General features: G+C 47.5%; 1 protein-coding gene across 5 annotated transcripts in view; it reads right to left on the bottom strand.

Moving 5' to 3' along the window:
• Positions 1–23789, bottom strand: part of SGIP1 (SH3GL interacting endocytic adaptor 1) — a 1273000-nt gene that overhangs the window by 353304 nt on the left and 895907 nt on the right. For 3 of the 5 annotated variants that reach the window (XM_086953766.1, XM_086953772.1, XM_086953779.1), the window contains exon 15: positions 3578–3637. The exons of the other annotated variants lie outside the window; for them this stretch is intronic. In XM_086953766.1, coding sequence (XP_086809892.1) covers positions 3578–3637 — 60 coding nt within the window. The remainder of the gene's footprint in view (positions 1–3577; positions 3638–23789) is intronic. 5 annotated transcript variants of the gene reach the window in all.

Below are 23789 nucleotides of genomic sequence, written 5' to 3'. Positions count from 1 at the left end.
GTTCCACAAGTCATTACTAGAGATCCTTTTCGAGTCGGATACAAATCTTTATTGGTCTTTCATAGAGCTGTAGATCCTCAGGGCGCTACTAGAGGTCCCTCTCAAGTCAGATAAAAGTGCAGAGGGGTTTGGCTTTAAGCTACAAAAGCAGGGTCGGACTGGGAACCACAACCGGCCCTGGCAAAGTGCTCGGCCGCCGCCCCCCCCCCCCCCCTCCCCACTCGGGTGGTACCATTTATAACTGCTCAACGCACCAAACCCAATCTACACACTCCTCATAAATACCATAATGAATTCAGCAGTATTGAACAGACTTTGTGCAGGAACTGAAAGCACTACTATTCAATCTTGCACATGAGTAACCTTAATTGGTGTCTCTTTTTAATAGCTATTTCTGGCGGCATAACATTAAGTTTGCCTTTAAGTAGTATACAGTTTATAGGAGCGACCCTCGACCCTGTTCATAGGCCAGGTCGTTCCCCCACCGCGTCAGCATCCCCCTTGCTGCCTCTGTTGATTCCTGTTTTTTTCCGCAGTTCTTGCGTTTTCCCGCTCCCGCCGCTGCCTCCCCTGCGGCCCGCCCCCAATTCGCCACCCGCTCCCCCTCCCAGCTGCTGCTCCTTCCCTCGCCCCCTTCTTAATGGAGACCACTGCGCGGCCGCGCCGGTGGAGCGGCTGCGCCTAAGGCAAGCCCATCCGTGCCTGGAACCGCGCCCAGCTCCAGAACCCCTGGACCCCACGCTCGTCACGACGCCAGACTCAGATACGACGCTGACTCCCTCCACGCACTCAACGCAGGCCAACACAATACCTGATTCCAGGCCGCCCCGAAACAGACCCATGGACCCTTCTCCTGCAGCATCACCTGTGACAGACCCATCAAACCTCCTAGAACTAGACCCAACCCCCTGCGCTGTATTCTGCTCAACACCCGCTCCGCACACAAACACGCCATCGAGCTATGGGACCTGCTCGACACCTTCGCCCCAGACGTGGCCTACCTCACTGAGACCTGGTGGAACGACTCCTCGGCACCCAACATCGCCATAGCCATCCCGGACGGCTACAAGATCACCCGCAGGGACCGCGCCTATGGAGTCGGAGGAGGAATATCCATAGTCTTCAAGTCCACCCTCAAGGTCACCACCCACGAAGACAACACCCTCAACACCGCTGAACACTTGCACTTCCGGATCCACACCGACCCCAACACCACCCTCAGAGGAACATTAGTCTACAGACCCCCCGGACTCCGGGCTCAGTTCAGCGACTCCATCGCCGACCTCGCCAAACCAACGCACTCGCCTCCACGGACTACATCCTACTACTGAAGGTCATCAACATCTCCTTCGAAAAAGCGACATTTCCGGAAAGCTGGAAGCACGCCGAAATAAACGCCCTCTTCAAAAAGCCCAAGGCGGACCCCAAGGACCTCAAGAACTTCCGACCCATCTCCCTGCTCTGGTTCCATGCAAAGGTCATCGAGAAAATCGTCAACATTCAACTGACCCGCCACCTCGAAGATAACAACATCCTGGTCCCGTCCCAATCCGGATTCAGACGAAACCGCAGCACCGCGACAGCCCTCATCGCCGCCACAGACGACATCAGACGCCAACTGGACAACGGCGAAACATCAGCCCTCATACTCCTGGACCCGTCAGCCGCATTTGACACGGTCTGCCACCGCACCCTAAAGACACGCCTCCAAGAAGCCGGAATCCCTTGACTGGACCACGTCCTTCCTCTCCGGCAGAACCCAGAGCATCCGCCTCCCACCTTTCCGGTCAGAAGCCACCGACATCATCTGCGGCGTCCCCCAGGGCTCATCCCTCAGCCAGACACTGTTCAACATATACATGGCCCCCCTCGCACAAGTGGCCCGCCACCACAACCTCAACATCATCTCCTACGCCGACGACACTCAGCTCATCCTCTCCCTCACCAAGGACCCCCACACCGCCAAAACCAACATTCACAAGGGCATGAAGGCCATCGCCGACTGGATGAGGAGCAGCCGTCTGAAACTGAACTCAGACAAGACAGAGGTCCTCATCCTTGGACCCACCCCCTCAGCCTGGGATGACTCCTGGTGGCGGACCGCTCTAGGGACAGCACCGACACCAACCGACCACGCACGCAACCTAGGATTCATCCTAGACTCATCCCTCTCCATGTCCAAGCAAGTCAACGCCGCCTCCTCCTCCAACACCCTACGCTTGCTCTGCTGGATCTACAAATGGATCCCGACCGAAACAAGAAGAACAGTGACACAGGCCCTCATCAGCAGCAGACTGGACTACGGCAACGCACTCTACGCAGGAATCCCAGCCAAACACCAACGGTGGCTACAACGCATCCAAAACGCCTCCGCCCGACTGATTGTCAACGCCCCCCCGCCGCAGCCACATCACCCCCCTCCTGAGAGACCTGCACTGGCTCCCCATCGACAAGAGGATCACCTTCAAGCTCCTCACCCACTCACACAAAGCACTCCACAACGCCGGACCAGCCTACCTGAACAGCAGACTCCGCTTCTACACCCTCACCTGCCAGCTCCGCTCCGCCAGACCTCACCCTCGCATCCAACTTACGACCGCCGGCGGCAGATCCTTCTCTTACCTCGCCGCCAAAACCTGGAACACCCTCCCAACCCACCTTCGTCAGACCCAAGACCTACTCGCCTTCAGAAGACTCCTCAAGACCTGGCTCTTCGAGCAGTAGCGGCAATCCCCCCCCCCCCCGCCTTGAGACCCTCACGGGTAGGTAGCGCGCTTTACAAGTACCCTGATTGATTGATAGATAGGAGTATAGAAAAATTTGTCTCCTTGGATCTTAGAAAGTGTGGGAGAGTTCACAATATTTGGGGAGTTTTCGCCTCAAATCTATGCATTTAAGGCGTATTTTTCCCACAAACAACAGTTAGTGCAGTACATCAATTCTTAGTGACCATAATCAATACATTTTGAGACGGGTAAGATTGTATGGTTAATTCTCAGCCAGATGAACGTTTTAAAATATTAAAAAAACGGGCCAATGTAAAACAGCTGTGCCATGATGAGACTGCAGATCTCGGATAAAAACAAACATACCATCTGTTAACGTAGAAGGAAATGCAACATTTAAAAACATTTAAACATGCAACAAGAAAAAATATATGCACTTAACGGTATAGATGTAAATATACACATACAGATATATTTACATTTTTTTACATGCAGACAGACGAAAGAACATTAACGCTATCTCATGTGTGAACAGGGTTAAAATTAAATCCTGGCTGACACGAAGGCGTTTTAAATCCTGATAATTTGTAAAAGGTTTTATAAACCACAACAGATTTCATAAGAGCACTATCAGAAATAGCACTTTATAATGCAGAAGGTTGATTTTTAGCAAGCTTGATAAAAGCCAAAAGTATGCACTTTGAATCAAAATGATTCCTAAATCGTGGCGCCTAAGTAGCCATAGCATTTGTACAGAATAGGTTATTTAAAGGAAAGACATAGAAGCACAATTGTTTGGTTGGAAGAGTATTAAGGACAGAGTATACTCTGGTATGCTATGTACTACTTACCTTCAAAAGTCAAATAAAACTTTCCTCTGTCAAACCAAACGAGGGAAGGCTGTTCATTCTCTGTGTGGCCAGGAGTTGAAGCGGGATGGGAAGGGTTAAGGAGAGGGAAAAAGAAGGACACAGTGTCAGACACAGAGCAGCTATATGATTGTAGTAGAGGGTAGGGAAAGGCACGGCAAGCTATTAAGGAGGGGGGAAAAAGGGTTGGAACATCTACGTCTGCTCTTGGTGCACACCAGAGAAAGCAGAAGCTGGGTACAGGAAGCACGGGAGGAGATGGGTGGGTGATTAAGAAAAAACGAGTTCTGTATTCATTCTGTCGATTGCTCTACATAGGATTAGCAACACTGTATTTAGTAGGTGATGTCCTGTTGTTTAATCGGTCAATGCATTTGAAATAGATCGTGTGCAGAACGAGTACTCCATAGCAGGCAGAAAGCAATATGAATGTACCCCTGTTAACGCAGTAATAGGCATTTTTCCACAACATAATTTAAAAGTAACCGTAAACCACATGCTAAAATTTTTTTACCTGGAAAAAGGCAGGTGGACCTTTCCGTAGCATTACCAAATACCATGCACTATTTTAATAGAGAGAAATATGCAACGGTGCTTGGGTCATTGATTTGCTTTACACCCTTAAATGTAAGCTTTATTTTGAGAAACTGTCATGCAATCTGCTGCTTTTGCTGTGCAATACGTGCTCCACTATTCAGAAAAACGCATGCATATGCTTTTTGACGCACTGAATATATGGAGAATATTGCCTCAGATTGCATTTAAGAAATAAAAAGACACGAGGAAGGCTTGGATCAGTATTCCAAATTTCTTGAAACCTGTAGGCTGGTACAGTACCTGCAGGGGTTTCACAACGCCTTTCAAACGTGGGCAGTTTGTCAATAAACTCATCTTCTGACATTGTGAACAAAAGAATGTAAAGAACAAAAGAATGAAACAAAATGCACAAATTAAATTAAAGTAAAAAGGTGCAAACGGGCAACAAAAAATAAATAACATGATAGCCTAGAATCTAGATTGCACAATTTAACTCAAAGGAATACATGCATACACACCACAAATACGAAGCAATAAATAATATTAATAAAACAAATGTGAACCGAGTTGTGAACTCTGCAGTTTATTCCCATTTCGTATGTTGCAGAACTGCTAAGTGGCTGTTTTCCTACATTCTAATGCCTCCTTCACTTTTGCAAAGCAAGTGCACGACTTATAAAGTTCGAGCAATGTGCTCAAACAAGCGACTATTAAAGCACAACATTTCTTGATATTTTGCCTTATGGCTGACACGTTTGCAGGAGTCCAACCTATCTGCTCAGAAAATTGATCCTTGAAGAACACGTCTCATCAGATTTCACAACTAAGAGTTACCTTACATTGTAAGAAATAAAAAATAGTAAAGTCAACAAATTTAGATTTGACATGCTTTTGCAAGTAAACTGCATGTATTCATGCCTGTTTTACCCTATTAAATCCAAACATATAGGCTTTGACAATCCTTCTTTTAGTAGCTAGAATGTGGCCCCTTAAGCAAGTGTGTGACTTGCACCCAATGACGGACTAAAACTTTTTTTTGAAGTGAGCTGTAGTGTAAAAATAAGATGATTGCGTTCTGTATACAATGCACGTATGTGATACAGAATATTGTGTGATGATTTAGTGTACTTTTTAGACGCAAAATAATCCCTCACGGATTTTAATACAAGCCCATATTAGGAGCCGGAATTATCCCTCAAACAGCAAATAGCATTAGGTGAGGCAAAGAAAAGTACTACGGGATGAGCGTAGTCCCACTATATGTCCATTTCAAAGCATTGGTAACAAAAGGTCAAGTAGACAGTGGTCTTGTCATTAAAGACATCAAAAAAGGTCCTCGCTTTAAAAAAGAAAATAAAAAACATACCCAGAGCAATTCAATATTAAGCAAGCACATTAGTATACATGCTTCAACACTTTAAAATGAGGGTGAGCAAATGATGGAACCTGAATATGGCAGAAGATTGAAAAATATAAAATAAAAAAACGGCACTGTTTTAGAACAGGCGAGGTTAAATAGGCATTACTATTTCAGGCTCTCATATATAGATGGTATACCGACCTTGAAAATGTGTTCCCACAGCAAGTAAACAATAGTGCAACTGTGCTGAATTTATGCTAGATAATTAATATGTTTTTATTTTTCACTGAAACACTGGCTGAAACCCATTTTTATTATTTCATTAGGAAATAACTCCATAACATCTTCAACTTTTCTGGATTCTTTATTCTGGAATTTATTACAGGTCTGTCAAAACATCCATGTTTTAAAATACATCACTGGTTATTACGATGTAGCGGAGATATGGCTGATTATAATCAATATTTTTAAGTCTCTTTACAATTGGTCTATTATAGTTAACATGCATTTAAATTGTATTGTTAACTCTAATACAGACAAGAAATGAGAATAGCCTCTAAAAGAGTGGATGACAAGACAAGGGACGAATTGCTCTCTTCTGCAATGGTGTTTAAAGAGAAAAAAGATGTACCAACCATAAGATTCATTATTACATTTTAAACAGAGGTTCATATAACAGAGGATCGATTTTGGAGACAGACAGAAAAATATTACAATGTTGGGGATGCACTGCAAAATATTACAATATGACTGGCAATGGCTTAGGAAACAAATAACCTATCACTTCCAGGAAGGAGAAATCATTAAAAGGACAAATTGGTGCATAGCTATTTTGGGGAAAATAATATATCAAAATGGTTATCTTTCACACGCCCTATTGCCAAATATTTTAGGTAACATAATTTAAGTTAATATGAAACATTGAAATAGTTTGCTATTGACAGGGCTGTAAGATCAATCGGAGGATGCAGGACTATGAAAATAAAGCAGAATGAAGTAAGATATATTTTATAAGTCAATTGCAAATATCCATCAGGGCTTAACATGGATGAAGAACTGGCACACCATATTGGCTAAATTAGGGAAGGCTGACAACCTAATTATTTCATGCTATTATAACGTGAACAAACTTCTCTGTGAAATTTTGATTGAATCTGAGATGATGCAGCATCTCCCAGAATCTGAAGAATATGAATTAAGTTAATAGGCACTCATGATAGATTTGCTGCACTGTACAGTGCTGTACTGAAATCCGGTATTCATGTGCATCAGATGGATATTATGCTCTGAAATAATGCTGAACAATGGGTATAATAAGGACATCACTAGTATGTGGAGTTTTACTTCCAGAAAGCTTTAATGTGATTCCTTCTGTAAAATGCATTGTATATATGTAGAGAGTACATGCAAAGAAGAGCCTGTCTTTGGTGGTTGTGCTAACTCGGTCAACGCAGTGATCGAAATGAAGACTGAACTGAAATCTAGATTATAGAACCAAAAATATTTCAAATTATTATAACATGATGATTTGTGACATACATAAGATTGTCTGGATTATAAATATTACCTGATATTTAGAAACCTGATGTCTAAAATTGAATGTTTAAGTATTTCTTAACGATTTCCAATCTGTTTATCAATTTATTTTCAAAGGGATAACTTAAAAAAGGCTCCACGTCAGAGTCAAACATCAGAAGTGGCAAGTTTATAGGTTCCCTATGAACTTTAGGTGAAAGAGTTAATCTGAAGGATACAAGAAGTGATTTGCAAGCTTTGGCAACTTGAAAATTAATGACTTCTCATATTCGTTTTACAAATGAGTGGTAACCTAAATAGAAGGACTTTTTTTTTACACCAAACAGAGTGAGTTAGCTGATATACAGGGAAACGCAGAGAGAGATGAAGGAACATTTCTCAAAAGATTTGTGGGCTGGGCAAAGGATCATAAACTGAATTATGGAACTGATCTGCAACCCATGAAATTAAGGAAGCATAATGGACGCTGTAGAAAAGCAAGCTAAAACTAGTGTCACAGTTTGATTATGTATACACTTGAGCCAAGGGATTAAGGAGTTGCTCATATCAGTGTAAAGTGAGATGCAGGGCCAAAAGCTACAGTACTATGATCATCAACTCAAAGCACAGGCATGCGCTATTGTAGTTTTCCCATCTGAACGCAACAAGCAGTGACAACTGCTGACACTGAGGAGGCCATATTGAGCTTATTAACAAGCTTGAATCCGATGCTTTTAACTACAAAAGATGCATAAGGAAGTGACCTAGCTCAGTATAAAACAAAAATTATTGGTCAAAGCAGAAGGTTGTTTCCGTATCACTAAAACCCTCTCAAAATTGAATTCAGAGTTGAATTTAAGAAAATATCTGTCACCCAGATTTGGAGAACGAAGGATTTGCGAGATATCTGCAATGAGTCATTTTGCTGAAAAAAAAAGATGGTTGTTGTCTTTATATGTGTATAACTACAGTCCAACAGAGAAAATCATTGTGGGTAAGATTTTAATACAGATCCTAAAATGATAGAGAAATAACACAGAGCCCTGAGAGACCCCGCAAATGACCAAAGACATTTTGTAGGAAAAGTTGTCATGAATGGCTCTAGTCTATGTGAACAATGTTCACAAAGACAAACTAGCTAAGAACCTGTCTTGAAATTACGCAGTCACCATTTACAGCCATAACAAAGATTGCCTATTAATTCCAATCATGTGCCACAGCTAGGACAAAAGACCAGATTTGCCTCATTAGTGTGATGGGTTCATAGTCGAGTGGAGGAGTCAAGGCTGGATTTATTTAACAGAGGTCTGACAAGCACTTCCTTTAGCTCGGATTTGAAGATTAATTAACCGGTGCAGATCAATTGGTGAGTATTAGGGCCAGTAAATTAAATAGTTTGACCTGAAGATGATCTAGGAGGAATCTGATATATGTATTTCTTTATATTCATGATCATTTGACTTTCAGAGAGGGGGATACATTGGTCCCACTTGATTAATTAGTAGTCTGGAGGAGGTACATATACAAGGGCAGAAATTGACTCAAAAGGGGGACACATTTGATGAGTCTTGGGAATGGTAGGCCACAATAGATTTGGCTTAGGTATCAGATAACTCTTCAAAGTTTTAAATAGGTTTGTTCTGTGGCTGCTTGCTGAATAAAACACCGTGAAGGCTTGTCACCTTGTAAATATCTTTGGCTTCTATTTGGATGATATTGTTTCCACCAGTCTCATTCAGCTGCCATGGTTATGCATTTCTGGTATAGTGACTTGGTATACTGATAATTGCATGAGATTTATTAGATAGTACTTTTGTTGCAACAGGAGCAAGTGTGTCTAAAATCATGACGATCCATGTATAAATAGAAATACTCCTTAACAGGCATTTTAACATTTATGATAAGTCCTCTGTCTCTGAATGCATCTAATGAGTTCTTTTTCAAATTTTAGTTATTGTAGACCTTGACCTGGTGGGAGAGGTAAAAAATGGTTTGAAAGGAATTAAGAAATTGTCTGACCAGAATACTAGAATTATTACACAATGATACAATTAATTTAATGGGGCAAATAATAGTCCAGGATATGACCAAATTCACTCATTTTAGTCTGGATGTATTCTCTACTACAGATTGTCTTCTAGATATTTTACTAGGTCAACAAAGGCCTTTCTACTGTACATTGGCAAAATAAAATTAAAATACCCATGTATGATAGAGAACTTGGCATTTGTCAAATAATCTAACAGCACGTATTATAGACTGGACATCAAACTAGGGTCACAATCAAATGGACTACATATATAGAAAAAAGGAAACCGGTGTGGCACTAGGGTTGTGGAGGGATACCGAAAGTAATTCTGTTCCATATAAAAGAGTGGATAGTCCTACTGGACATTAAATATGTCCTTCTCATAACGGCAACCCACTCTACCACACTTATCATCTGGGTGATTGCTGTAGCATTTAACATGGCTTTGTGGGACCAGTATTTGAGCATACTGTCTGATATATAAAACTTATGAAGGCTCTAATCTCAGAGAAGATCATGAGTTTTTATTACTTATTTATGGAGAGAGTTGGCAGGTATTATTACTATATATTTATTTGTGATCAGAGACCTAGTGGCTAAACATCTATCACTCTTTTAGGAGACTAGTTGATTCCTGAGACATGATGTTCTGGTCAGCATCATATGGAAAAATGAACTGCAATACATTTTCAGTTCTGAATCAGATAAGGAATCGAACACAAAATTGGCAGAGTCCTAGGCTCTGTGCTTTGCCCTGTTAGAGGGGTATTCAGGTGGTAGGCACATGATAAGCCCTGTTGTACAAGACCACAACTGGAGTCTTGGAGAAGGAAAAAAAGTTCCTCCAAGATCGGAGAAGTGCACATAACTTTGCACTGAAAGCTCTACTTTGAAGCATGGTAGTGGTGGAGCTTAAAGAAACAAACTTAATGTGCGAAAATTGAGCAATACCTTCATTTGTTTTCAAAAACATTATCCTCATTCCTACAACACGTGGTTGTAAAGCATACAAAATTATTCCTTATCCCCACAGCTTAGACAAAACTGCTATTTGATACAGTGAAAGCCTAAAATAACTCTTTCTGTAGACAATGGGCCTACTATTTAAATTTCATGATATTTTTCTCAGCTTCCCATGCTTAACATTGTCATCTCAGCTTTACATTCTCTTCAGTTTCATTAAGCAATCTTTAATCGCAAACACACCTTATTTTGTTCCTCTTTACTCCAGTTCTTTATTGCTCTTTACTACTGCACAAATGTCCTTTACTGCATGTCTCACTTTTTCATTCACTGCTCCTTCTTAAAATGGAAGAGGCAATGTCAAATTTCCTAGCTACTGTAAAGAAAATTCACAATACTACTGAGGACATGGTGGTGAGCATTATGCTACCTCTCACTGTATTACTTTATATGGAAAGCAGGACAATACATCACAACACAAATAACAGGATAAAAGTAAAAGTGACATGGTTAAAAACTATCACTAAGGCCAAATAAATCCAACAAAATGCCTAAGGACTATCCCACAATATTCTCTTGGTGCACTGTGGATAGAAGAGTCCTGTCAACTACAGTCTCCAAGGGTTTCATTCCAGTAAAGATTGCTTCTCAACAGATAGTAAAACCCAAAACCACAATACAAAATACTACAAGGATCTCAATGACATCTAACATCCACCTTAATGTTTAAGATCCGGTAGACAATAAGGACATCAAAACAGTTTCAACAAATATACATGCACAACAATCTCACCACAATCAAAGGTGCGACTACTAATTCCATATCTATGAGGGATAATAATTGCCTTTGTATCCTTAATCGAATTGTAACTGTTTAACAAGAGGCAAGGATTAGGAAGGCACAATTGTTCCTAACTACCATGATAGCAAAACCAAAGATAAGCTTAAAATAATACTTCTTGAAAGTCAATGTGGAAGACTAAACAGCAACTTTTAAATAGGCATCATACACAATAACAAAGCTTTGGAAGCTTTAGCCTCTTGGAAAATATGCTCTTTCAACTTTCATGTCACCCTCTGGGAGGCCTTTAGGGTAACTATCAGAGGGTGGTGCATTTCCAAAGGCAGTGGCATTCTCAAATACCTGCTCACTGAACTCCAAACTCTGCAATCAGACCTACGCCAGCTAGAACGTGCCATTGATCAACACCCTAGCGATTGTGCGCTGCAAGCCCAGATGCAGGACAAGCTCACCGAGTACACACAAACCGCAGATAAGCAATGCAAATTTCTGGGGCGGCCGCATATGGCCCGCAGTTATGGGGAGGGAGACAGACCCGGTAAGGCGCTGGGCTAATTCGATTAAGCCCCCCAGATTTCAGAACTATATAACTGAAATACAAGACACTGACGAAAACATACGCCTCCCCGAGCAACTCCATACCTTTAAGAAACACTATTGCGCGCTGTACTCCTCTCATAGAACTGACCCCCTAGACCTTCCCGCTTACTTTGCCGATACAGCTCTGGCCTGGCTGGGAGACGCCCAGCAGAAATTCCTCCATCATGAGTTGGAGCTTGACGAGATAACTGATGCTATTATGGGCATGCAATCCGGTAAAGCACCAGGTTCAGATGGCCTACCTATTGATTTTTATAAAGTTTTGCTCCTATTTTGGCCCCAATTCTGAAACAGGTATATTAGCAGCACTCGAGGAGGGCAGTCTCCTTCGCACCATGCGCGAAGCGCTAATCACTTCTCTACTGAAGCCGGGCAAGCCCCCCGCATTATGCGACTCATATAGGCCCCTATCGCTCTTAAATTGCGACACTAAAATCTTGGCAAAAGTACTGGTGACTCGCCTTAATCTTCTCATGGAACGACTGGTACTGCCGGATCAGGCTGGTTTTGTCCCCAACCGTGCAACTGTGCACAACCTCCGCACTCTGCATGCGGTCCTCCAAGACATAAATCCCAAGTGCAAAGCTGTGGCGGTATTCCTTGATGCTACCAAGGCTTTCGATGCACTGGAATGGATTACCTCCTTGGCACACTGCGACACATGGGATTGCCATTCAATTTCATTGATTGGGTTTGATTGTTATATTATCAGCCGACTGCTACTGTACTGCTCAATGGAGCCAGATCTGACCCCTTTATTGTTCAAAGAGGTACGTAGATTCCGTCTGAGACCCTGATAGCTGCCTGCACTGTGGATCCGCTGGTGCTGACTTCTTTCATCTAGCTTGGTCCTGCCCCCAGGTAGCCACATATTGGACACAGGTGTTCGAAGGTCTCTCTACAATGCTGGGCGTCACATTGGTTCCCTGTCCTTTGATAGCTTTGCTTGGCCTGACGCAACAGGTGGTTACTGTGCACAGAAAACTCCTGGCACTCAACCTTCTGCTGGCCAAGAGGCTTGTGGCGTCTCGCTGGGGCAGAGGCCGTGCACCTAAGTTTAAATGTTGGATCCGGACAATGTCCACGTGGCAGGAGCACTTACGTGATTATGCCGAATTACTGCCTGTGAGATCAAAACCGAAAGACATCTTGCTCCCTTCCTGTCCTTCCTACTTGGCCAGCAGTCGGGAGAGGACGACGAGCACCCCACAGACAGTGCCGGTGACGAGTTTCTCTTTCCTGGATGATCCCCCTCCCCCCCATGTCTGACCCATATACAGCGCCACCTGGCGTAGAGATGCCCCCGAGAGTATATGGTGGGAATCTAGGTCTCAGACTGCTTAATACTCGCACACTTACCTCATATAGAGCTTATAGTTCCAGGATGTATTTATTTATTTAAAGTATTTGTATAGCGCAGCTGATACCTTGCAGGTTTCCTGGCGCTGGAGAATACTCTTAACTGAGGAGAACAAGAACGAGTAGCAAGCGGGAGGAGTTAGGGAAATAACCGGATGTCGATGGGCAGACTGTTCCATAATTTGGCCGCTGCGACCCTGAAGGATCTGCCCCCAGTTTTGACTTTGTTGAATCTGGGCACTTTTACCAGACAGGCTGAGGCCGATCGCAGGGCTCTGTTAGGGGTGCACCAAGAGAACAGGGCTTGCAGAGGTCTGGGCCCGACTCCATGCAGAGCCTTAAAAACAAGGCAGAGGGCCTTGAATGCCACACGCTGCTTCAGAGGTAGCCAATGTAGCTCGGCTAAGGCCGCTGTGGCCGAGGATCTCCTCGTCCAGCCGAGAGCTAACTTGGCAGCGGCCGACTGAATTCTTTGAAGCCGATCTAGCAGCACAACTGGAGACTCAAGTAACAACGTGTTACAATATTCAAAGCGACTGAGAATAGTGCACCTGACTATCAATGCCCGAGCTTGTGCAGGGAGGAGTAAATTACAAAAAAAAACAATTTGATGGACAGAATGTAGATCAATGTCTTACATTCACCCCAGTACAAGGATCTGGGCCTAAATCCATCGTTTTTTGCACTCCACACCACCCTGGGTCAGATAATGGGAAGGACATGGCTTTTGTAGTTCGGACTGGACTGTTCCCATGGGGCAACAGGGTCAGAGCTGATTTGCATATCGCCATTGTCTAACCCAGGGTGGTGTGGAGTGCAAAAAAACGATGGATTTGGGCCCAGATCTTTTGACTGGGGGAGTGTGTGACATTGGTCCACATTCAGCCCATCACTTGTTGTTTTTGCAATTGCCGCCCTAAGTGCGCTGGGGATGCCCAGACGTGGGTCCCAGGCACTCCACACCACAGGAGTCAAGCTAGCCGGGCTGATGAGGTGTTACCCCGAAACCGGTCCGGTCCTCGGATGCTTGATTCCGTTCTGGGAAGGACATGGCTTTTGTAGTTCGGACTGGACTGTTCCCTTGGGGCAACAGGGTCAGAGCTGATTTGTATATCGCCATTGTCTAACCCAGGGTGGTGTGGAGGGCAAAAAAACGATGGATTTGGGCCCAGATCTTTTGACTGGGGGAGTGTGTGACATTGATCCACATTCAGTCCATCACTTGTTGTTTTTGTAATTGCCGCCCTAAGTGCGCTGGGGATGCCCAGACGTGGGTCCCAGGCACTCCACACCACTGGAGTCAAGCTAGCCGGGCTGATGAGGTGTTACCCCGAAACCGGTCCGGTCCTCGGATGCTTGATTCCGTTCTGGGAAGGACATGGCTTTTGTAGTTCGGACTGGACTGTTCCCATGGGGCAACAGGGTCAGAGCTGATTTGCATATCGCCATTGTCTAACCCAGGGTGGTGTGGAGTGCAAAAAAACGATGGATTTGGGCCCAGATCTTTTGACTAGGGGAGTGTGAGACATTGATCCACATTCAGTCCATCACTTGTTGTTTTTGCATGTGCAGGGAGGAGTGGCATAATTTTGCGCAGGGAACGTAAAAGGGCTGAGCAGGTCCCCACTGTTTTTGTGAATATGCATTGTTCGTTTGACCTTCTATCACCACCCTAAGTCGATGTCATGTCACGACTGCGTATTGTACTTTGGATGTGCTATTTGTATTCAGGAATGCATTTAAAAATTGAATTCTTGGGATAATCATTTAGTTGGGGAAATGTTTAGTGTTCATTTTCTTGCGTACAACTTAACTGCTTCATGTGGAATATGCAGCATGGGAATATGCAAAATATTTGCTTTATACTTGACACACAGACGCCTAAATTCATGGCATTGATGTACCGTGCTTTCAATATGTAATAAAAGATAAAAAAAAACAAAAAAAACTTTCATGTCACCCACCAAACCAAGGAGGGGGAAAAAGTGCTATAAGTAGCTTCCTGAAAATATTTTAACTACTTTACACCTATATAAATCAATTTTCACTGTTCTAGCAAACTTAGAGAAAACGGAGTACAAGATGAACAAGTTACTTACCTTCGGTAACGATATATCTGTAAGAAACATTAGTTAGTGTTAGATTCCTTACCTTAGAATATCCCCAGGCGTCAGTCTGGATCCGGAAACTTTTGCGTAGCAGTACCCCTGCGCGTCGGTAGGCGTCGTCTGCAGGCGTCCCCTGCGGCTCCGCGTCCGTCGTCGGCGTCGTGCGCCGTGATGACGTCGCTGGAGTATATAGACGCCGCCTCCGCGCGCTGACGTCAGTTCTTTGTACACAGCTTTTCCGCGCCAGAAAACGCAGAGCCATGAGAGAACCAACACTGGTGCCATTTGAAACTAGGGCCCTGAAAGGGATGTCCTTAACCCTAGGTATCAGTTCGCAGAACGGGGAGGATGGGTGGGTTCGGTAAGGAATCTAACACCAACTAATGTTTCTTACAGATATATCGTTACCGAAGGAAAGTAACTTGTTCATCTGAAAGAAACACGTTAGTGTTAGATTCCTTACCTTAGAATAGATACCCCAGCAATACCAACCCCGGTGGTGGGTCTGCGAACCAATACATTCCTACACCAGAAAGTCCTGGAGGACAGAACGGCCAAAGAAGCCATCCCTCCGGACTTGACTGTCCAGGCAGTAGTGCCTCGCAAAGGTGTGCAGCGAGGCCCACGTAGCCGCCTGGCAAATGTCCTGCAAAGGGACTCCCTGGCCCAGGGCAGTAGTAGCCGCCGTGGCCCGAGTGGAATGGGCCCTCAGCCCAACAGGAGGCTCCTTCCGAGCCAAAGAGTAGCACGCTTTGATGCACAGAACGACCCACCGAGAGATGGTTCGTTTACACACCGCCCGTCCCTTCTTCGCACCCACGTAGCCAACAAACAGTTGGTCATCCACCCGGAACTGGCGTGTGCGATCCATATAAAATGAAAGCGCACGTTTTGGGTCCAGACGATGGAGCCGCTCTTCATCCTTTGAGGGATGCGGAGGCGGGAAGAAGGAGGGGAGGGTGATGGACTGCCCGATGTGAAAAGCAGAAACTACTTTGGGCAGGAAAGAAGGTCTAGTCCTGAGAACCACCTTGTCAGGATGAATGGACAGGAAAGGAGGTTGGACAGAAAGAGCCTGGAGCTCACTCACTCTCCTGGCAGAGGTGATGGCAACCAGGAAAGCCGTCTTTAAAGTCAGGAGACGGAGAGGACAAGAATGAAGGGGCTCAAAGGGAGCACACATCAAAAAGGTCAGAACCAGGTTCAAGTCCCACTGAGGCATCACAAACGGAACAGGTGGATACATGTGTGTGATGCCCTTCAAGAATCTTGTTACAATTGGGGACTTGAACAAAGAAGGCTGATCAGGAAGCCGTAGAAAGGCTGAAAGGGCCGAAAGGTAGCCCTTGATAGTGCCCAGAGCAGAGCCCTGCTGGGCAAGAGAGAGAAGAAACAGAAGAACCTCGGAAAGAGGGGCAGAAAGAGGATCCACAGCCTTTGCTGTGCACCATGCCACAAATCTGTTCCACCGACAGGCGTATACCGACTTCGTGGAGGGACGCCTGGCTGCCAGAATTACATCACAGACTTCAGGAGGCAAGTCAAATGGCCTCAACTGCCGCCCCTCAATCTCCAAGCATGGAGGTGGAGACTGGACAGGTTCGGGTGGAGGACCGTCCCCTGCTGCTGCGACAGAAGGTCCTCCTGAAGGGGCAGGCGGATCGGGGGACCGACTGACATGCTGAGTAGCTCGGGATACCAGTACCTTCGAGCCCAGTCCGGAGCCACAAGGATAACTTGGGCCCGGTCGCGCCTGATCTTCTTCAGCACTCTGGGCAGAAGTGGTATAGGCGGAAAGGCGTATAACAGACCGCAACTCCACTCGCGCCGAAAGGCGTCGCCGTGCGAGTGCCGTCTTGGAAACTCCAACGCGCAGAACTGATGACATTGCGCGTTCTCTTCTGTGGCGAATAGATCTAACCAAGGCTCTCCCCATTGCAGAAAGAGGCCTTGCGCCACGTCCGATTTCAGACGCCATTCGTGATCCATCGAGCACAGACGGCTGAGTTCGTCCGCCCTGGCGTTCAGAGAACCTGCCAGGTGTTGAACCGTCAAAGTCACGCCCTGACGTTCCAGCCACTGCCAGAGGCGCAGAGCCTCCTGGCAAAGAGTCCACGACCCCACTCCGCCCTGTTTGTTGCAGTACCACATGGCGGTGGTGTTGTCGGTGAACACCTGCACTACACTCCCGTTGACAAAGGGGAGGAATGCCTTCAGTGCTAGACGAATCGCCCGTAGCTCCAACAGGTTGATATGGAGCCGGGACTCCGCCGCAGACCAGATGCCTCTGATCTCCGCCTCTCCCAAGTGGCCTCCCCATCCCTGGAGGGACGCGTCCGTCACGACAACGTGCTCCGGTTGGGGAAGGGAGAGGGATCTGCCTCTGACCCAATCGCGGTCCGTAAGCCACCACTGCAGTTGTGTCGCAGTGCCCTCCGAGATCAAGACGTGGTCGGACAAGTTGCCCTGATGCTGGGCCCACTGAAACTTCAGGTCCCACTGCAGAGCCCGCACCCGCCACCGGGCGTGATGCACCAGAAGGATGCAGGAAGCCATCAGCCCCAGCAGCCGCAGCGTCAACCTGACCGAAACCCGGGATAGCGGCTGAAAGATGGGAATCAAAGCCTGTATATCCCGGACCCGCCGTTCCGGAGGATAAACCCGAAACTGAGCCGAGTCCAGAACCGCTCCGATGAAAAGGAGCTTTTGAGAGGGACACAGGTGTGATTTCGGCACATTGATGGAGAACCCCAGGTCGTGCAAGAGGTCTGCCGTCATCTGAAGGTGGTGGACGACTGTCTGGGGCGAGCCCGCCTTCAACAACCAGTCGTCTAGGTAGGGGAAGACTGAAACCCCTAACCTGCGCAGATGGGCTGCGACCACCGCCATCACCTTTGTGAACACCCGTGGGGCGCTGGTAAGGCCGAAGGGGAGCACGATAAACTGAAAGTGCTCCTGGCCTACCGTGAACCGCAGGTAACGCCGGTGGGCCGGCAGGACGGGGATGTGAAAATACGCATCCTGCAAGTCCAACGCTACCATCCAGTCTTGCGGGTCTAGAGCAGCCAAGACCTGAGCTAATGTCAACATCTTGAACTTCTCCTTCCGGAGGAAGCCGTTGACGTTCCGTAGATCCAAGATAGGACGTAGGCCCCCCTTGTCCTTCTTGGGTACCAGAAAGTAGTGGGAATAGCAACCACGCCCTACTTCTGTCCCAGGAACACGCTCGATGGCCCCCTTGGCCAAGAGGGCCGTAACTTCCTCCTGCAGAAGTGTCAAGTGGTCCCCCGACACACGGTGGTTCTGCGGTGGCATGGCTGGAGGAGTGGTCTCGAAGGGGAGGGAGTAGCCCCTTCGGACGAGTTGCAGCACCCACCTGTCCGATGTAATTGTGCGCCAGTGAGCGTGATGATGGCGAACCCTGCCACCCACTGGCGTCACATGGGGCCGAAAGCACGGACTAGGAGGATTTGGAGGCAGATGCTGCGGGGGGAGGTGTGGCCTGACCCCGCCGTTGACCCCGACCGCCGCCACGGCGGTTTCCACGGCCGCCACCGCGTTGAAAGGATTGTTGCGGCGCGTGGCTGGCAGCACGTGTGGGGACACCCCTTCCTTGGTCACGAAAGGAGCGAAACAAACCCGTCTGCTGGCGCTGGGTCGAGAGACCCAAGGACTTGGCCGTGACCCTGGAGTCCTTGAAGCGTTCCAGCGCGTGGTCCGCTTTGTCACCAAACAGGCGACAGCCATCGAACGGCATGTCCATCAAGGCATTCTGGACATCTGCCGAAAAGTTGGCGGATCTCAGCCAGGCGTGGCGACGAATCGCCACCGTCGTGGACATCGCTCTGCCTAGCGAGTCGGTCGTATCAAGACCACACCGTATAGAATATTTAGCTGCGTCTCAGCCCTCAGCCACAGCCTTGCTGAGTTTTGCCCTCACCTCCACGGGGCATTCTGTCAGCAGTTCCGCGACCATATCCCACACAGAGTGGGTGTAGCGGCCCAAGAGGCAAGCGGTGTTGCAAGACCGCAGTCCCAAACTCAGGGACGAGAAGACCTTCTTGCCATACTGGTCATACCTCTTAGATTCCCGGTCGGGCGGGGCCGACGGGAATGCGGTCTGGGAGGTCGAGGCCTGGATCACCAGACTCTCGGGGGTGGGATGGGTGGACAGGAATTTGGGGTCGTCCGGACAAGGACGGTGGCGTCTGGCCACGTTCCGATCAACAGGCGAACCTGAAGCGGGCCTGGACCACGTGCCCAACAGAACCTCTGACAAGGCTTCGTTAAACGGCAGCAGTGGCTCCTGTGGGCATGACTGCGGTTTGAAGACCTCAGTGAGGATGTTAGGCCTCACGGCCGCGACAGGGAGCTCAAGGTGTAAGGCCTTGGCAGCCCTCATCAGCACCACTGAATATGCAGCTCCCTCCTCCGACGCCACGGAAGGAGGAGAGACAAAACCAGGGTTAGGAGAGTCGTCCAGACCACTGGCATCCCCCAAATCACCTGTCCAGTCCGGGTCATACTGGCACTCACGTGACAGAGGGTCCTCAGACCCCTCCCAACCTTCCCCGTACTCTTCATCATCTCCATATTCAGAGTCAACGATGTAGACCGGCTCCTCGGGGTTCACAGGCCCCATCGGCGTCGAGCCCGGCGTCGATCGACGCCGGTCCGACTCAGAGTCCGGATTCGGGGAGGGTATGGGGACGGCGCCGCCCGGAGCCGGCGCCGGAGCCGGAGCCGCGGCGCCGGCCGAAGCCGGCACAGGAGAACCGGCACCGCGCGGGGATGGCGTCGGGGGGTAACCCCGATGGAATCGGCGCCGGAACCGGCCGGCAGGCCAGCCGGCGTCGACCCCGAAGGCCCTTGCAGCGCCGGGGTCGGAGCCGTCGGCGGCACCGGGGCCGGAGCACCCGATGGCGTCGAGCCAGGGACACCCGACCCGCTAGGGCCCTCAGACAGTAGCACTGGGCCCGAAGGCGCCGTAGGCCCCATCGGAGAACTGAGCGCCCTCATGGCCATGAGGAACGCCTCAATCTCCTCAGGCGTCGCACCGTGCCCAGGGACCGGAGGGTATGGGGCAGGCCGCGCCGGCGACTCTCGCGGGGTTGGGGTCACCCGAACCCCCGGCCGCGTCGCGCGAGCGTCGGGGGGAGTCGGGGTACGATGACGACGCCCCGACTTCTTGTGTTTCTTACCTGAAGAGCCCGACGAATGGTGTCGACTTCCGGAGCGCTCGGCGCGGCTCCGCGACCGCTCCCTCGAACGCTCCCTGGACCTCCGGCCGGACCGGGACCGCTCCCGACGCGGGCCGACACCCGGAGCTCAAGCAGCTTGCGGGACCGCTCCCGTCTAGCCGTGTTAGTGAGAGCCCGGCAGTCGACGCAGGCGTCCACGTCGTGGTCGGGGCCCAGGCACCGGAGACAGAGTCGGTGATGGTCCGTGACCGACATCGTGCGGTCACAACGGTCACAATTCTTGAAACCGGGCATCCTACCAGGCACCAAAAAGATATTAGAAGTTAACAAAGTTGGTCAAAAGACCGGAGTACTGCTCTTCGGATCTGCGCTTACTGGCGCGGAAAAAAGAAGAACTGACGTCAGCGCGCGGAGGCGGCGTCTATATACTCCAGCGACGTCATCACGGCGCACGACGCCGGACGCGGTGCCGCAGGGGACGCCTGCAGACGACGCCTACCGACGAGCAGGGGTACTGCTACGCAAAAGTTTCCGGATCCAGACTGACGCCTGGGGATATTCTAAGGTAAGGAATCTAACACTAACGTGTTTCTTTCAGATAACCTGTATTGTGAGCTCTTTTATAACCTTCCAAGTAAATCAAGTGGCCATATATCTAATACTCGACAGCATAAGATAAACATAGCAGTATTTACAGAAATTCATCATCCTGTTTGAATTTGAGAGTTGAGTATCTACTTTACCGGGATTAGTCAAATGCATAAACTTCAATAACTTACAAGGAAACTAGTTTTACCCTTTCGACTCCCCCACCCTATCAAATTGTGACCCACTGAAATCTCACAACCTTACAACATCACTCTCCAATAGGATTAATCAGATTACACTGTCAGAGTTCCTTTAGGGGGCCACAGGGCAAGCAGAAGCTACTGGGTCCAACCATGGGGGTCCAGGCTTTTTACTCCTGATGTTCTGGGACCTGGCTTAATATGGATCCTGAGCAAACTGGGTGAAGTACCCCTTTAGCACTTGACTTTCAGTAATAGTGTGGTACAAGCAGTTCAAGGCTTCTCAGGAGGGGGGTAGATGCTACTCAAAATACGTTCAATAGCAACAGTAAATGATTGTGCAGCCAAATACTTGTTCTTATGAAAAAAAATGTTTTTATATATTAACACAAAGTAAACTACAGCGTATACATACAATACAAAGAACCCCATGAGATCTAGGTTCCAGTGTTCAATAGGCAGGTTCCTGAACCACTTCCCTTTCACAAATGGTAGTGCTTGTTCCTCATTCGTTATAGGTGACATAAAGGTTAAAGCCCAACTAACTTTGACTCTTTCAAATACAATATTATTCCAGTATCAGAAGCACTATGTGACAGAAGTTGGGGTCTTCTGGACCTGTGATCAGTCCTACTTATGCAGGGGTTGTGCTACCCGAGTCCGGAGGAGTTTTTCATTCTAAGATGTCACAGAGGGGGTACATTGGCTGCTGATTGTGAGTAGCACATGCAGCTCTGCAGGGGCAGCAGCTGGGTTACTACGCCGCTTGACCTGGAAAGACAGTAAGTTTCACTTATCCTGCTCATATATGGGGGGGGGGGGGGGGGGGGGGGGGAGACAGATTGCCTGGGTTCTGGGTCTCAACGGGGAATTGAGCTTGTACAGGTCACCATGGCACCCTCTCCTCTAGACGACAGCAGAACCATGCAATGCGCCTTACACTTCATTGTGGCACCCTCTGGCATACAGTCGCCAGCTATCCTGCGCACAAAGGCTATAGCCCATCGACAACTCCGTGATCTTCACTACAACCCCCTCTGGCATACGAGTGCACCAACTTCACTCCGCACAGGAGTGATGGCCCGATCAATGCACTAGCCATATCCTCACACCCGGCGAGAGGGACCCACTCGCCAGGATCCCCCACCACTGAACCTTGCTTCCATCAAGTACCCTCTTATTCCTCACAGGGCACACTAGCCTTGGTAAGCAGGCAGGCATTGGTGCTCAAGGCTCCAGCAGACTTGGATTTACCTGTGCGATATCAATTCACCCAGCCGGGAGACTGGCAGGCCCAAGACCCCAGCTCTGATCATGGGCTGAAGTCATGCAGAGCTTCTCCTCCTCGCAGAGCCCTGACTGGCTGCTTGGCAGTTGACAGGTTCCGGGGCCTTGAGCTTGAGTTCTTATAGTTCATTTCCAGACAACAAATGTGATTTTGGGTCTCGGTATTTGAAGATTTTGTTGGGGGGAGAACCATTAGCATGGCTCTCCTTCCTCCAGTGTGTATCACACCCAGCTCACAGAAATATAGTAATTCAAACATCTGTCTGGGGATTCCTCTAACCACTCATGCTCCACCCGAAATGGATAACAGAATCTTTCATATATTGTAACATTCACTGGCATAAACACACACACACAACCTCCCTTGTGATGCCCAGCTTTATATTCTAACTTGATGTAGGCAAAGGTGAGCTATGTACACAGCAGTGGCACTATACAAGTGTGCCTGTAGGACCCAGGTAACATGGCCTGTTCACTTCTACTGATCACTACACAGTATGCTTACACTACCACAACTGTGATACAGATCTCTTAAGGAGAACAAAAAGCCATTCTGAAGATGTCCTATCTTTAGGCCTTTGCAGGTTTCCAAAAAGCCCCAGGATAGAATAAACAGCATCTACTGAAAAGCCAGCAGCACCACTGCTCCAACAATCAGACTTAATGAAACATGTTCCAGTTCTAGCATCTGCTGTATATCTTTGCTGCCTATGCGGAGTGAGTGAGGAAATCCAGATATCCATATGCATTTTTGGTACCAAATCTGACTTTTCCTGATAGATAGATGAGAAAGTACTAGTCCTCCAGTAGGTAAAGTAGTAGCCCTTCAGTAGAAGTGCTTCTGTACTAGTGAAATAAAAATGTTCCACTGCTGGGCTATAAAAATAAAGTTACCTAAATAATGAGCCACTCTCTTTCACATGCAACCAGGCATTTACCAGTTTCAAGAACTTCAAATATTCCCCATCTTTTTAAAGTGCAGGCAAATGTACTACCCATTAAGGAAAATGCTACTTACCAGTATGCATCTGTTCTTGGGGTTTAGGGCTGCAGAACCACACACTATTGCATTAGATCACCATCTGGTGGTGGGCCCAGATGATTACACTTTGTTGTTGTCTTGGAAGAGTCTATGTCTATTGGATGACTCCTCCCTTAGATCGCATGTGTGAGAAGTTGGCCTGATATATGATGCTCACTAGTTCTAGTGATCACCTTGTATCAGTCTAAACAACCCTTATGGTGATTGGTTGTAAGTCAACCTTATAGACCAGCTATACTAATGGTAGCATGGACAAAGCAGTCTTAGGCTAAACTCTCTTGGCATGTGAAGCCAGCTGTTTTACCACATATAACCCCTTGAATACCAAATGAAAGGACACCACACAAGTAGTTATGAAAATAAACAAGATATTTATTAACATACACCTCTGAACTCTTTATGAGATTAGAGGGCTAAGCACATGACAAGACTCTAAAGAAAAATACGTTAAGTTGCACAAATTACAATGGTGCCCTAGGGGCACGGTAAACCATATACTATGTAAATGGTATAAGGAAATCGATAGAAGAAATGGAGCTGTCCAGAGGCTGTAGGACTACACTATCCTAACCTTAGGTAAGAAATAGGAGGCCCACAGGACGC

The sequence above is a fragment of the Lissotriton vulgaris genome, chromosome 1_1, assembly GCF_964263255.1.
Source record: "Lissotriton vulgaris chromosome 1_1, aLisVul1.2, whole genome shotgun sequence".
In the NCBI taxonomy this organism is placed as follows: Eukaryota; Metazoa; Chordata; class Amphibia; order Caudata; family Salamandridae; genus Lissotriton; species Lissotriton vulgaris.
This window is presented reverse-complemented; position numbering and strand designations above follow the sequence as displayed.